Source organism: Equus caballus, chromosome 20 (genome assembly GCF_041296265.1).
Source record: "Equus caballus isolate H_3958 breed thoroughbred chromosome 20, TB-T2T, whole genome shotgun sequence".
Classification (NCBI taxonomy): Eukaryota; Metazoa; Chordata; class Mammalia; order Perissodactyla; family Equidae; genus Equus; species Equus caballus.
In genome coordinates this window covers 40023913-40037273 of record NC_091703.1, presented here as the reverse complement: position 1 = coordinate 40037273, position 13361 = coordinate 40023913, and the positions used below count along the sequence as shown (strand labels likewise).

The window sequence follows — 13361 nt, the reverse complement described above, 5'->3', positions numbered from 1 at the left end:
AGCACCTGGTAATTTTCAAACCATCTTCATCCTATTTATCCTTTTATCCTTCTCATTTGCATAGTGTCCCCAATTTACAGAACACAGGGAGCAGGGTGAGGATGAGTATCTCCATTTTATATAACTTGCCCGAGGCCACACGCCTAGCCAGTGGCTGGGTTCCTTCTGTCACCGTGCTACATTTCGTGCATGGTCATGAATAATCCTGCCCCTGCCTGCCTGACAGCTGCCAGGTGGGGTGTGATGCAGACGGAGACTGATGAGTTAAAGGGCTGGGTGCTGTGACGTCTCATCGTCTCATCGAGAAGGAGCCCTCAGAGGCCGGGCTGCTGCGCAAAGCTGGCGCCACGAGTGCCAAGGAATGGACAAGTCAGAACGCTGGAGCCTGCCCAGCCCACCCCCACCCCTCTCTTCACCCTCTCTGGGGAACCCGAGTAAGAGACCGGGCTCCCAGGAGCCAGAGCCCAACGTGCTGCGTGTCCGGGCAGGTGGCCACTGGTGGCATTTGTCTGGGTATCCTCTCCTCCTGGCCTCCCACCTCCTCCACATGGGCCTGGAGGAAGGGTAGGGGCACCTCTGCCCTCGTGTCAGAGAGGGAGCTGGTTGCTCAGCAGCTCGCGTCCTGCCCTGTTCTGCCCTTAGGCAGGAGAGGCGGGCCTGCAGAAGTAACTTTCCCACAAAAGTACCTGCTTTCCAGGCCCGCCCTTCCCTGAGTTGTTTCAGAACTCAGAGCAGGGGAAGACTAGTGAAGTTAGTTATTTAAGGAGTAAAGCTTACCTCTGCCCTCACCCTTTATTTGGAAGAGTCAGGCTGATGGTGTCCCTCAGCTGTAGTCCTGTGGGCTACAACCACCCTCCCAAGAGTAGCCCCTGGGGCAGGGCTCTTACCCTCCAAATGTCTCCTTTTCTCTAACAAAGACACTGAGAGATGACAACAGACAGCAGATGAACAGGGTAGGTCAACTGCTATGACAAATAATCCTCCAACCTCAAGGCTTGCTCCAAATGAAAGCTGATTTTTCATTCATGGGGTGGCAGGGATGGGTAGGGAGCTGCTCCACACAGTCATTCAGGGACCCAGGCTCTTGCCATCTTGTGGCTCCTTCTCCCTCAGAGCTTGGAGTCCACTGGATGCTCTGCCCCCAGGCAGCAGACGACGGGGAAAGAGTGTGGGGAGGACTCTTTCCAGCCTGCAGACCCTGGCTTGGGTCTCCTGCTAACCATGTCCTTCACCCTCCCTCGGGGACAAAGGTTCCATGAGTAGCAGCTCGGCTGTGATCAGATGGAGAGAGGACTGTGGTTTCCAATAGGGACCATCTGCTAAAGGCAGGTGAGGTGAGACTGGCCTCATCTTACATCATTCCTAGCCCTACCTTGGAACCACCAAAACCAAAAAAAAAAACTTTCCCCGAGTGTGATCCCAGAACCCCTCCTTGGAATCCCTGGATGAGGGCAGGTGATGTTTGTTGAAGAAGCAGATTCTTGGGCCCCATCTCAGACCAACTGGATTGGCATCCCTGGTGGTGGGGCGCTGGGGCCTCCTTTTTAAATCAGTTCCCCAGGTGACTCTACGCTCACTGCAGTGTGAGAACCACAAGACTAGATTATGTCAGGGGCTCAGGCCTTGTCAGCTTTGTTCTGTCAGCATCTAGCACAGAACCCAGAACAGCCAAACCCTCAGAAAGTTTCAACCCTGAATCTGAATCCTCAAGACCTAACTTTTTATTATGGAAAAATTCCAAACACATGCAAAAGTGGAGAGAAGATAGAATGAACCCCTAAGTACCCTTCACCCAGATTCAACAGTTACCAACCATGGCCAGTCTTGTTCCATGGACTCTCCCTTTTATCCAGTTATGGTGAAGCAAATCCCAGACATCCCCCCAAATACTTTGGGATGTGTCTCTAAACTATAAGGACTATCTCTTTGTAAAATAAAACCACAGTACCATAATCACACCTAAAAATCAACCAGTTCCTTAATACCAATATCCAGTCAGTGTTCAAATTTACCCAATTGTCTTATAAAGTTTGTTAATTGGCTTATTTGAATCAGAAATCCAGACAAGATCCATATATTGCAATTGGTTGATTTGTCCCTTAATTCTCTTTCATCTATTGGTTGCCCCAAACAGCTGAAGGATTTGCTAAAACAGATTCCTGCACCCCACCATGGGATTCCGATTCAGTAGGTCCACGGGGCCGGAGACTCCTCACAGGTTCCCAGGGGACGTCAACGCTGCTGGGCCATGGACCACTCTTCCAGAAGTGCTCCGACAGAATTTCCCCACAGACTGGCTTTTACTGGCTGCATCCCCTGTGGTGTCATTTAACATGCTCCTCTGTCCCCTGCATTTCCTGTAAACAACCAGTAGATAGCTCTGGAAGCTCACCTGGATTCAGGTTCAATTTTTTGGCAAGACAATCTCATGGGTGGTGTTTTGTTCCTCCCTCAGGAGATGCACAATGACTACTTGTCTCTCTTTTTTGTCAAATAAGTTTTAACCCTGAATCGAACTCCAACTTTGAGCCAGAAATACAGTGAGACCCTCCTTCGCGGGCCTCAGGTGGGCCCAGGGACAGGGTTTGGGGAGGAATTAAGTAACCATAACCCCGTGCTCACACAGAGCATGATCATCTTCAAAGAGCTTTCACCCTACCCAACTCTTCTGAGGCTCACAACCACCCGTTGAGGGAGGGCATGGCTGACATTACTATCCCAGTTTTCCAGGACTGGAGGGAGATGAGTGACTTCACCAAGGCCACATACCTGGCGAGCCGTGGGGCTGGCGTGGAAGCCAGGTCTCTCACTCCCTGTCCAGCACTGTTCACCCTGCCCACAGCACTGCCTCTGTCCAGGTAACTCCCCTGCTGTTTTCCCTCTTCCAGGACCCAGATCAACTTCACAGTGGCCATCGACTTCACTGCCTCCAATGGTGAGTAGGGGGATGGGCAGAGGGGCGGGAAGGGGGAGTGAGGGGACTGGAAAGGGGAGGGCTTTTCAGGGCTGTGCTAGTTGGTCCTGGCTGGGAGGCAGGTCTCCCATACCCTCTGGCCTCATCCTCACTGAAGAAGGGGTTCTTAGTCCTGAAGAACCAAAGATACAACCAAGATGGCGAAGGTATCCCCAGGTTGGACTGTGGTCACTAACAAATCTGGGCTCTGGGCCTACATACCTTGAGCCCCAGTCTTACCCTTGAGACACCTAGTCTCCCTGGGGGAACAGGACATGCTGCACTGCCTCTCGTTAATAAACAAATTAGAAAAATATGGACAATATTAGTGGTGACAAGGGTCATGGAGAAAAATTAAGCCAGGAAGAGGGATAGGGAGTTTGTGGGGGAGGCTATAAATTTTAATAGGCTGTTCAGGGAAGACCACGCTGAGGAGGTGACACTTGAGTAGAGACTCAAAGAGGCGAGGGAGCAAGTCATGTGTACGTACCTCTGCAGAAAAGTGTCCCAGAGCAGAGGGAACAGCCATTGCTAAGGCTCTGAGGTGGGAATGGCGAGAGGCTGGGACTGAGTGACAGGGAGGATGGTAGGAGATGAGGAGAGAGGTAACTGGAGGCCAGATCACGTGGGGTCTTCTGGGCCCGTGTTAGGACTTTGGGTTTAATTCCAGGTGAGATGGGAGCACTGGAACATTCTGGGCAGAGCAGAGGGGTGATCTAGCTGCCTGAGGTTTGACAGGCTCACTGTGAACATAAGGGCAGGGAGAGGGCCATCAGTTAGGAGGCTGCTGCGACGCTACACGCCAGAGGAAGGTGGTGTCGTGGAGGAGGGGAGAAGCTGGTGGGTTTCCGGATATATTTTGGAGGTTTTGAACCAGGATTTGCTAAAGGATTGAATGTGTGGTGAGAGAGAAAGAAGGGAGTCAAGAGTAACAAAATACAAGTTAGGGGTACCCTTGGACACCCCCTTCTGCATTCTGAACCCGGGGGGCTCAGAGCGTGCAGGCTGGCAAACGTCCCACGTCCTGTGCCACAGGGAACCCCTCGCAGTCCACGTCCCTGCACTACATGAGCCCCTACCAGCTGAACGCCTACGCACTGGCCCTGACTGCCGTCGGCGAGATCATCCAGCACTACGACAGCGACAAGATGTTCCCCGCCCTCGGCTTTGGGGCCAAGCTGCCCCCAGACGGCAGGGTGTCCCACGAGTTCCCACTGGTAGGATATCCCGGGAGGAAGGGCTGCGGGCCGAGCAGGCATGGGGTGTGGTGCCGAGCCTGGGGAGGGGCATTTCCCATCCTCCCCGCCTAGGGACTTAAGGCACAGCCTTTGTTGGGGGGGGGGGGCGGGGGAAGCTGCCCGCTCTGTGGAGGGGTCTTGTATCAGGGCCTCCAGAAACCCACTCCCCACCCTGCTCACAAACACTCCCCTCCACGTCTGAAGCCACCACAGTGGGCTCTGGCCTCCTTTTCCTGAGAAGACCTGGGTGGAAGTGCAGTGGAGACGTGGCTGCACTGTCCACCAAGGGCCCCGAAATGAGGATAAAGGGGTGTGGACTGGGTATGGGCAACTGCAGCTAATTCCAGGAACCCCCTGAGATGGGGGCCCTGTGGAGGTGACTCCTCAGGCCACCTCCTCTCCCTCCCTCCCACGAGTTGGGGACAGTCAGTCACTGGATCACTAACAGCAAATATCCCTCACGTGCCTGTGGAGTGCCAAGCACTGTGCTAGGCACAGGGCACAAGAGGATGGATCAGCCGCTGGCAGTCATTTTAGGGTGTGGTGGGCTGGCCCGAGCTTTCCTGAGGGGAGCAGCCGGAGCTCTTGGGGGCCTAGCTGAGCAGGTACATGGAGGGGGTCAAGGAGCAGGTTTAGATGTTGCCCTTCAGGATGGGCCCTGGGGGCTCCCTCCCCTGCCCCCCACCCCCCACCAGAGAAGAGTTAGGGGAGCCCAGACCTCTGGCCTCCCCACCCCAGCTCTGCCCCCAGAGACCCCCAGGCTGCCCTCTTTCCCAACCCTCCTTCCTGGGCTCAGCCTCTCCATCCACTGTGCCCCCAGAACGGCAACCAGGAGAATCCCTCGTGCTGCGGCATCGATGGCATCCTGGAAGCCTACCACCACAGCCTGCGCACAGTGCAGCTCTACGGCCCCACCAACTTCGCCCCCGTGGTCACCCACGTGGCCAGGTAAGTGCTCGGGTCAGTAGACCCCCGTCCCAACGGCTCACAAGGCGTTTGTTTCCAGACCTGTCCTCTCAGGAAGGCGGAGGGAGTGTCTCTTCCCATTGACTCGCCTTTCAGGGAACTCTGATCCTAAAGAGACCGCCCCCCTTCAAAGAGCTGTCTCGCTAAAGTGTTAAGGGTCCTTGTCGGGGGAAAACATGGCCAGAGCCCGGCCAGACGGACCTTCAGCCCCTGTGCCCCCCAGGAATGCGGCCGCAGTGCAGGATGGCTCCCAGTACTCCGTGCTGCTCATCATCACCGACGGGGTCATCTCGGACATGGCGCAGACCAAGGAGGCCATCGTCAATGTAAGCAGGGTCTGGGGACGGGGGAGGGGAGGGGTCTCTGTCTGCCTCCTAGGGGACCCAGGGGCGTGCTCTCCTGCTCCTTTAGGGACATGCTTGGGGTGTGGCTTCTCCTCTCCCCACCCTCCTTGGGACCACTCCTGGCTTCTTGCTGGAGAGCCTGGAGGGCTGGGCAGTGGGGCTTGGGCGGTGGGGCACACCGGCTGATGGGGGCTCCTGCTCCTAAGCTTTGTACCCACCACTTCATCACACTGGGTGGTCCACTACTTCCAGATGCCCGTGGCTCCCCCATTAACCCAACTTTGGGTTTGCTACCCTGGACCCCAGCCGGCCTGGCCAGGTAGAAGAGGTGACAGGCACAGGAACATGGCTCCCGCTCCCAGCTGGTCTGCCTGTATAAGGGGCCCCAGCCACAGCTGGCCCTCCTTTCAGGCCCCCGTAAAAGATGTCCCACATGATGGAGGCCCAGCGGCAGGAGAGGGGATGGAGGTGTCTCACAGAAGCAGACCTGTGACCCATTTCCCCTCTGCCCCCTTCCCCCTCGACCTTCTCCTCCTTGCTGATGCCCCACCTCTGTTTCCTTTGGTCTGTATTCCTGGCTGCCTTCTCCCCCGCCCCAACTCCTCTTTCTGTGTTTCTCTGTGTGTCTCCATCCACCTCTCTTCCATTTCTTCTCTGTCTGCCTTTCTTTTGATCCACCTCCTTCTGTCCCTACCCATGATTTACCCTTTCTTTTAACTGGCCCCTCGCCTGGGTCCACCCCCTCTCCATGCTGTCTCCCAGGCTGCCAAACTCCCCATGTCCATCATCATCATCGGCGTGGGCCAGGCGGAGTTCGACGGTGAGTCCCCAGACCCCTAGATGTTTCCCCAGAGGCTCAGGCCCTTGGGAATGACCCGTCCCAAAAGAGTGAGAGCTCACGCCTGGGCGTGGGTGACTCTCTGGGTGAGCAGGCAGGGTGTGAGGTGCGTTTGTTTGCGCAGGGAGGGGAGTGTCAGGGTGTGTACCCTACACCCACATCCCAAGGCTGTGGGGAGGCCCCACGTCACTCCTCCCTCCTCCAACCCTGGGAGCCTAGGGAGGGTGGGGGAGCTGGAGCCCTGGGCTACAAGTCAGAGACTCACCCTGCTGGGCTCCTCCTGTCTCCTGGCCTCAGTTTCCTCTTCTCTAACATGCGGGTCTGGTCTGACGGTCTCTGCCCTGAAATGGCCGGGATTGGAGGATAAGTCCACTGTCTTGCCAGGCCCAGGTACCCACCATTAATTCCCCCCACCCCCATGCCCCTCCTCCCTGCACAGCCATGGTGGAGCTGGATGGTGATGACGTGCGGATCTCCTCCCGGGGGAAGCTGGCCGAGCGGGACATCGTCCAGGTGAAGCCCAGACCCTGCCTGCCCCGCGGAAAATTTGAGAGCCCCTCTAGCCAGGTTGACCTCACACCCACTTCTGAAGCCTTCTGTGGAAAAGGGCCTTGGAGGGGGCACTGGGAGCCCCAGAGTGGCCTGGCCACCACAGAAGGGAACAGAAGTCAGGCTTGGGTCTCACTTCTCTGTGGGCTGTCCCAGCTCTGCCATGTCTGAGACTCACGCCCAACATTGTTGTTGCCCCAACCAGGATGCTCTGCCCAGCCCTCTGAGCCCCGGCCCCACAGCCTCCTGCAGAGAACATCCATCTGACTGCTTGCAGCTGCTGTTGTTCTCTGCTGGGCTGCCTTCCCCGGGCGATGGCAAACCCCTCAAGGGGGAGCCGGTGTCTTTAGTGTCGCTGCAGCCCTCCCCGAGAACAGGCACTGCTTGCCTTGTTGAGTCCGTGTCTCAACATCTCCACGTAGGCTGGCAAATGCAATGAGCAGACAGGTCTTTGTCCTCAGGGGATCCCCGTCCAGTCCAGCCTCAGAACGCACCCCAGTAAGCCCGGCCCTCCCTGAATCTCCCACAGACTGAGTCCCTAGTGCTTAGGAGATTCGTAATAAAAAACTGACATTCTCCATAACCCCTGGATTGAAAAAAATCAGAGGGGGGGCAGTCATTCCAGACATGGAGACCAAAGATAGGGGGGTGGAAACACCCAGAGCCAGGGCAGTCTGGGAGGCGGGATGCTGTATGCAAAGGCCTAGAGGCAGGAGTGAGCCCGAGGCTCTCCAGGGTTGGGGACACCCTGGGAGGAAGCCAAAGGGGCCTGACTGTAGGTGTCCGCCAGAGAGAAAGAGGAGAAGCAGGGCCAAAGAGACCAAGAGGGCTCTGCCTGAGAGGTATGAGGAGACAGGAGAGCCCGTTTCCAGAAGCCAGGGGACTCCTTCAGCCTTTCCTGGGCGCCTGCTGAGCGCCTGTGCTCAGTGCCAAGACCTGAGAGGTTAAGGACTCTTGTTGGGTGGTGTCTCCTGGCACCGAATAGGGGCTCATTACTTACGTGTTGAGTGAATGGAAGAGCAGTGACTCCGACAATTCACCCTCAGGGGGAGGGGTCGAGGGAAGTGGGCGGAGTCTGGGGAGGAGGGGGACAGGATCCCAGGCTTGGAGATTTGGGAGGCTGGGTCCGGCAGGAGCCCTCGCCTGACCCTGCCTTCCCTGCTGGCCAGTTCGTACCCTTCAGGGACTACGTGGACCGCACCGGCAACCACGTGCTGAGCATGGCGCGCCTGGCCCGCGACGTGCTGGCCGAGATCCCGGACCAGCTGGTGTCCTACATGAAGGCGCAGGGCATCCGCCCGCGCCCCCCGCCCGCCGCCCCGGCGCAGTCGCCCCCGCAGTCCCCGGGCCGCACGCCCCCTGCTTCCCCCCTGCACACGCACATCTGATCCCGGCCTGCGGCAGGGTTGGGGCCTGGGGAAGCCAGGAGGAGGATAGGCAGGAGCCCCAGACCCAGCTACTGTCCACCCAGCCCGCCCGGCCTTTGGCGCCTGTGTGCCTGGGCTGCGGCAGGGGGCGGGGTCTCTGGAGACTCCTCCCACTTTCCTGACCGCACAGCCCCAATCCAGGGAGCTGGGGGCCACAGGTGGCGGAGGTGGCTTCTGAGCCCCTGCTCTTCTCTTATTTCCCTGACACCTGGTTCTAACCCAGCCAGGAAGGTGTTAACAATCAGGATATTTGGGGTCTCCCTCAGCCCACCTGAGCGATCCCGTGTGCTCCTGTAAGAAGCCTGGTCTGGGCCTCCCTCCTCCAGGCCCTGTTGTCCCTCCCCACTCCTGTGGTGTCTACTCCTGTCGCCCACCCCTAACTGCCACCCCAGTATCTACCGTGTCCCTAGTTCCAGGGAAGCCCGGGGGCTGCCAGGGTGCCGGGATGTCTGAACGTGGACACTGCATGCCGTGGGAGCTTTGCAGACCCAGGAGGAGAGGCTGGGTGGGCCAGGAAGGGAGGCTTTTCGGGCACAGGTCCTTTCTGGTGCCTCTCAGGCCCCATATGACGCTGGTTCTAGACACACGCATCCACAGGGGGGCCCCGGACACCTCCACGGTTGGCTCCCCTCCTGCCCCCAGGGGCTGCTCAGGGTCCTTGGTGCCCACTCCCTGCTGTCCACTGGAGGCCTGAGCGGGGAGCAGCCTGGCCCCGGCACTCCCACACTGCCCCCCTGTCCATGGACAGGAGACGGGAGTCCTGGGTTCAAGCCCTGCCTGCGGGGGGAACCCAAGCCAGGCCCCTCTGCCTTCTGGGTCCATTCCCACATCTGTGAGGCAAGAGGGCTGGCCAGTGGTCCCGGGTTTACCTTCGAATCTGGTGTGCTGAGAGTCCATTCATCCCGTGCCGGCTTTCCCACCCCACTCCTCACCAGCACAGCCCCTCCCCCAGGCCGTCTTGGCTCTAGGGTCACCCTGTTCCAAGCTGTCCCCCCAAATCCACCCTCATCTTTCAGCCTGGGCTCTGGTGTCTGAGCCGGAGCCCCTGCCCCTGCTGTGGGAAAGGTGAGACAGGCATTCTCACCCCGGGTCCCCCAGCGCCCAGCCTGTGCCCACGTGGGGAGCAGGTCATGCATGCCAGTCCCTCCCTCCCCCGGGGTGCCTCAGCCCCCTCAGGCCCCCGAGCCTGGGCGGAGAGCAGCCCCGATCCCCATCTGCTGCCCGACACCGCTTCCCTCCCAGTCGTGCATGATGGTGGTGTTTCCACGCTGTCTGCTCCTGTGCCCGCCCGTCTCTGAGACAGTCTCTGTGTGGAACTTGCCTTAAACTGAAGTAAATTTGGTTCTTTTACTAAGGTTCCTTGTTTTCTTTCCTCCTGTGAAAAGTAGCACCGATGCTGCTGTGTGACAGAGTCCACGTTCTCCTCTCCCTCTCTCCCATTCCTTTCAACAGGATTTACTGAGCAGCTATGATGTGCCCAGGTCTGTGCTACGCACTGGGGACACAGAGAACAAACACAGGCCTGTCTCCACATAGAGCTCACGGCAAACACACACATAAGACAGGGAACACACAGCAAGCACATAAATAGGTAAATAATGTAATTATTTGGCAATAAGAGTTACAAAGAAGAATAAGAAGGTAGAGAGTGACGTGGTGATATTTTAGATGACGTGGTCAGGGAGGGCCTCTCTGAGGACGTGATGTTTGAGATGAGCCCTCAGTGAGAGAGGGAGGCAGGCTGATAGCTGAGGCAAGAGAGCTCCACATAGAGGAAATGCAAGTGCAAAGGCCCTGAGGTGGCAGCGTGTGTTTGAAGGACAGCAAGGAGACTGGTGTGGTTGGAGTTGCGTTAAGGAGGGGAGAGTGCAGGAGATGGGGTCAGGGAGGTGAAGAATCCAGAATGCATACGGCCTGTAGGTCACGGTGAGGAGGTGAGAGAGATGAGTCAGATGATTCTCTAAAGCAAGCAGGTCACCTTACTGCACTGGACCACTCATTTGCTCATCTTCACAGTCCTCACTGAGCGTCAGTGCCAGGCCCTGCTCAGGTCTGGAGACACTGACTCACACACTTGCACCCACAGGGCGCCACCCTCTGCTCTGGAACAATGAGCAAGGAAATCCCACAACCCTGGGTAGCGATGCCAAGCCAGCAGGAGGGGCTGGGGTCTGTGAGCAACAAAGGGGGGTTCTTGGCGCCGCTGGACCATACTCGGGCCAGTGCCCAGGATCAGTTACTGCTCGTCTGTGCAAGGGGACCGTCACTCCTTCCTCCACGATCGTTGTACAGCCATTAGAGCGGCATGCAGATACGCACACGTGAAGTGTAGAACGTGCACGGGACCCACAGAAGCTTAGGTACACGACAAATACCATTTTCCTCCTTGTCCCTCTTCACATATAAATCCCTGTGGCCACTGGGGACCAGGATCACAGGGCAAGGGGACTGCTCTCTTCTCTGGCAGGCTTGCCCTCGGCTCAGCCTTCCAGGCAGCCGTTCCCAATCTGCACATCACAAGAAATTTGGTACTAATTACACCAGAGGGCAGGACTTGTTTACTGCTTACAAATGTGATGGGAAATGAGAGCTGACTCACGCTGCCCCTGTGATTAGATGCCCCTCTGACTTGCATTCCGACACGCTTTGAGTGGGAACCGGGTGGGGTCACAGCTCAGGAAGGGGGAAGTTCCCAGAACCAGCAGCCTGTTTCACCTCACCTTGGTCACCGTGGGAAAGTGTCCGGAGGAGATGCCCGCCCGGCGGGAGAATGAGGCTTAGACCACTGCCCCAGGGTGCCGAGAGCATGTTTCCTGCTCAACACTGTAGCTTCTCCCCTGGGTTCTTTCCCAAAGTGTGTTCCCCGGAACACTGGTCCCTGGCATGGATTTGGGGAAGCTGCCTGCTTGGAGCCCCTCTCAGAGGGTCCCAGTGGCCTTTGGGGTATTCAAGGCTCTGAGAAGTCCTGCAGCAATGAGATCAGTTTGAATTGGTTCAACCATTTCTCAAACTTTTCGACGACAGAGTCCGTGCGTGTGTGTTTAGCTGTAACCCTATTACCAAGCAGAGTATGTCGTCTTGGGAATTTCAGTATAGACAATCTCCCCAGTCCCCAGGCCAGCAGAGAAGCCTGAGGGCGTGGAGTTTGGGAATTTCTCAGAGAAGATAGGGGTAGGAGGGTGGGGACCTCCAGTCGGCTCTGGAGGGAAGAAAGGGGCTCCCAAAGGGTCCCTGCCCCAGCCACGCTGGGAAGAGAAACTACAGGGAAGAAAGGAAGGCGTTCAGAAATTCGCAGGCCCGGACTCTCGCTCTGTGTTGCCTTCGTGTCCCTTACTGGGCTGAGAGGTGGGTGTGACAGAGTTGGGGGGGGTGGGGTGTGCAGGCAGGGAAGGGAGAGGTGGCTGAAAGGCTCTCCTGGGCTGTGAGCCCCACCCAGGCTGTGGCTGGCCTCTCCCCTCGCCCCACTCAATCCCCAGGCCTTTAGGAATCAGGACCCCAGGCTGTCAGCCCCCAGATCATTCCTCCACCTGCTTCTCTACCCTTTGAAGTCCCTTTACCACCTTCTTGTCTACTCATTCAGATGCCCCTGAATTAATAAAAATAAATGATGATAATAGTAGTAATGACCAACACTCATATGCATTTACCGAGCACCAGCCTTCTTCTAAGCACTTTACGTGTGTTAAGTAAGTTTATCTTCATAACAGACCTGTGAAGAAGGGACGGTCATTATCGCATCTTCCAGATGAGAAAACTGAGGCACAGAGATGTTAAGGGATTTGTGCAAGGTCATACAACTGGAAAGTAGTAGCGTCTGTGGGTCTGTGAGCCCCAAGGTAGAATGGAAACATTGACCTGATTGCTGCTTAGTTGCTGTGTCACCTTTGCTGGGCCACCTGCCCTCTCTGGATCTCAGTCTCCTCACCAGTAAAACGGAAGGGACGGGCTCTAATATCGCTAAAGGGTTTTCCCGTCTCTCTTGATTCTCAGCCTTCCCCTCAGCCTATCCTCTCAGACCCCAGCCAGACCCCATAGGCCTCCTGGGGCCCTGTCATGGCCCGGCTGGACAGGCTCCATCACCATACCAGCCCCTCCCACACCCCTGGGGTGCCTGGCTGCCATCGGCCTGCAGAAGACTTTCCTGAGCCCTGCCCGGAAGGCACGGGAGAGACAGAAGCACAGGATGGGGCTGACGGCACAATTGGAGTAGGCCAGGATGGTGCAGAGGCTGGATGTCACGAAAGCCGTCGGCGTGGCAGGCAGGCCACCCATGGCCGCTACATAGCCGAGCACGGAGCAGGGCCCCCACATCAGCACGAAGACCAGCAGCACTATAAGGATGAGCCCCGTGTTCTCCCGGTGCTCCTGGATGCTCTCCCCGACGGGGCCACGTGGCCGTGTCCACAGGAGCCAGCCCACGTGGCTGAAAGAGCAGCCCAGGCCCAGCACGCAAGGCAGGAAGGCCAGAGCCCCCAGCAGCGTGAAGTAGCAGGAGGTCCAAGCAGGGCTCAGAAGCAAGAGGCAGGCCCGGGCCCGCACTGCCTCCTCCACCACCACTCTCTGGAACAGCCAGTTGGGCAACGAAGCAGTGAGGCCCAGGATCCACATGGCCCCACAGAGCAGCAGGCGGGCACCCTGGCTGCATGGGAGGGCCACGTCAGGCCGGGCCACTGCCACGTGGCGCAGAAGGGCCGTGGCCACCATGCTGTAGAAGGTACAGAACATGGTGGCGTTGTTGGTGGCCTGGCTGGTGGTGCAGACGGCCTGGCCCAGCCACCAGTCATGCCTCAGGAAGCTCAGCAGCAGCACAGGCACCACACAGGACAGGAAGAGCAGGTCAGACAGCGTGATGTTCACCATGAGGCTGGTGGTCAGGGCGAGGAGCGGGCGAGGGGTGCCGGGGCCCTGGCCCACCACCAGCAGCATGAGCCCATTGGCCAGCAGCCCCACCAGCAGGATGAGGCCGCAGGCCCCAGCAAAGACGAGTCGGAGCCGTTGCTCGGGTGTAGCTGTGAGCCTCGCGGTGAACGTGACATTGGGTTCCAT

General features: G+C 57.8%; 2 protein-coding genes across 3 annotated transcripts in view; one reads left to right on the top strand and one right to left on the bottom strand.

Annotated features, from left to right (window-relative positions):
* The window catches only part of CPNE5 (copine 5), an 86007-nt gene extending 76338 nt beyond the window's left edge, over nt 1–9669 (top strand). For both annotated transcript variants that reach the window (XM_023624852.2, XM_023624851.2), the window contains 7 exons: nt 2889–2935; nt 3989–4170; nt 5012–5139; nt 5381–5483; nt 6264–6321; nt 6779–6852; nt 8058–9669. In XM_023624852.2, the coding sequence (XP_023480620.1) occupies nt 2889–2935; nt 3989–4170; nt 5012–5139; nt 5381–5483; nt 6264–6321; nt 6779–6852; nt 8058–8276 (811 nt within the window). In that variant the 3' untranslated portion in view covers nt 8277–9669. The remainder of the gene's footprint in view (nt 1–2888; nt 2936–3988; nt 4171–5011; nt 5140–5380; nt 5484–6263; nt 6322–6778; nt 6853–8057) is intronic.
* Nucleotides 9670–12326: 2657 nt separating this feature from the next.
* Nucleotides 12327–13361, bottom strand: LOC100064060 (galanin receptor type 3-like). The gene has a single exon (XM_003363773.2). The coding sequence runs from the start codon at nt 13359–13361 to the stop codon at nt 12327–12329; it is 1035 nt and encodes a 344-aa protein (XP_003363821.1).

Coding starts and splice junctions, on each gene's coding strand:
- LOC100064060 (XM_003363773.2), bottom strand. CDS start 13,361: ATGGAACCCAATGTCACGTTCACCGCGAGGCTCACAGCTACACCCGAG.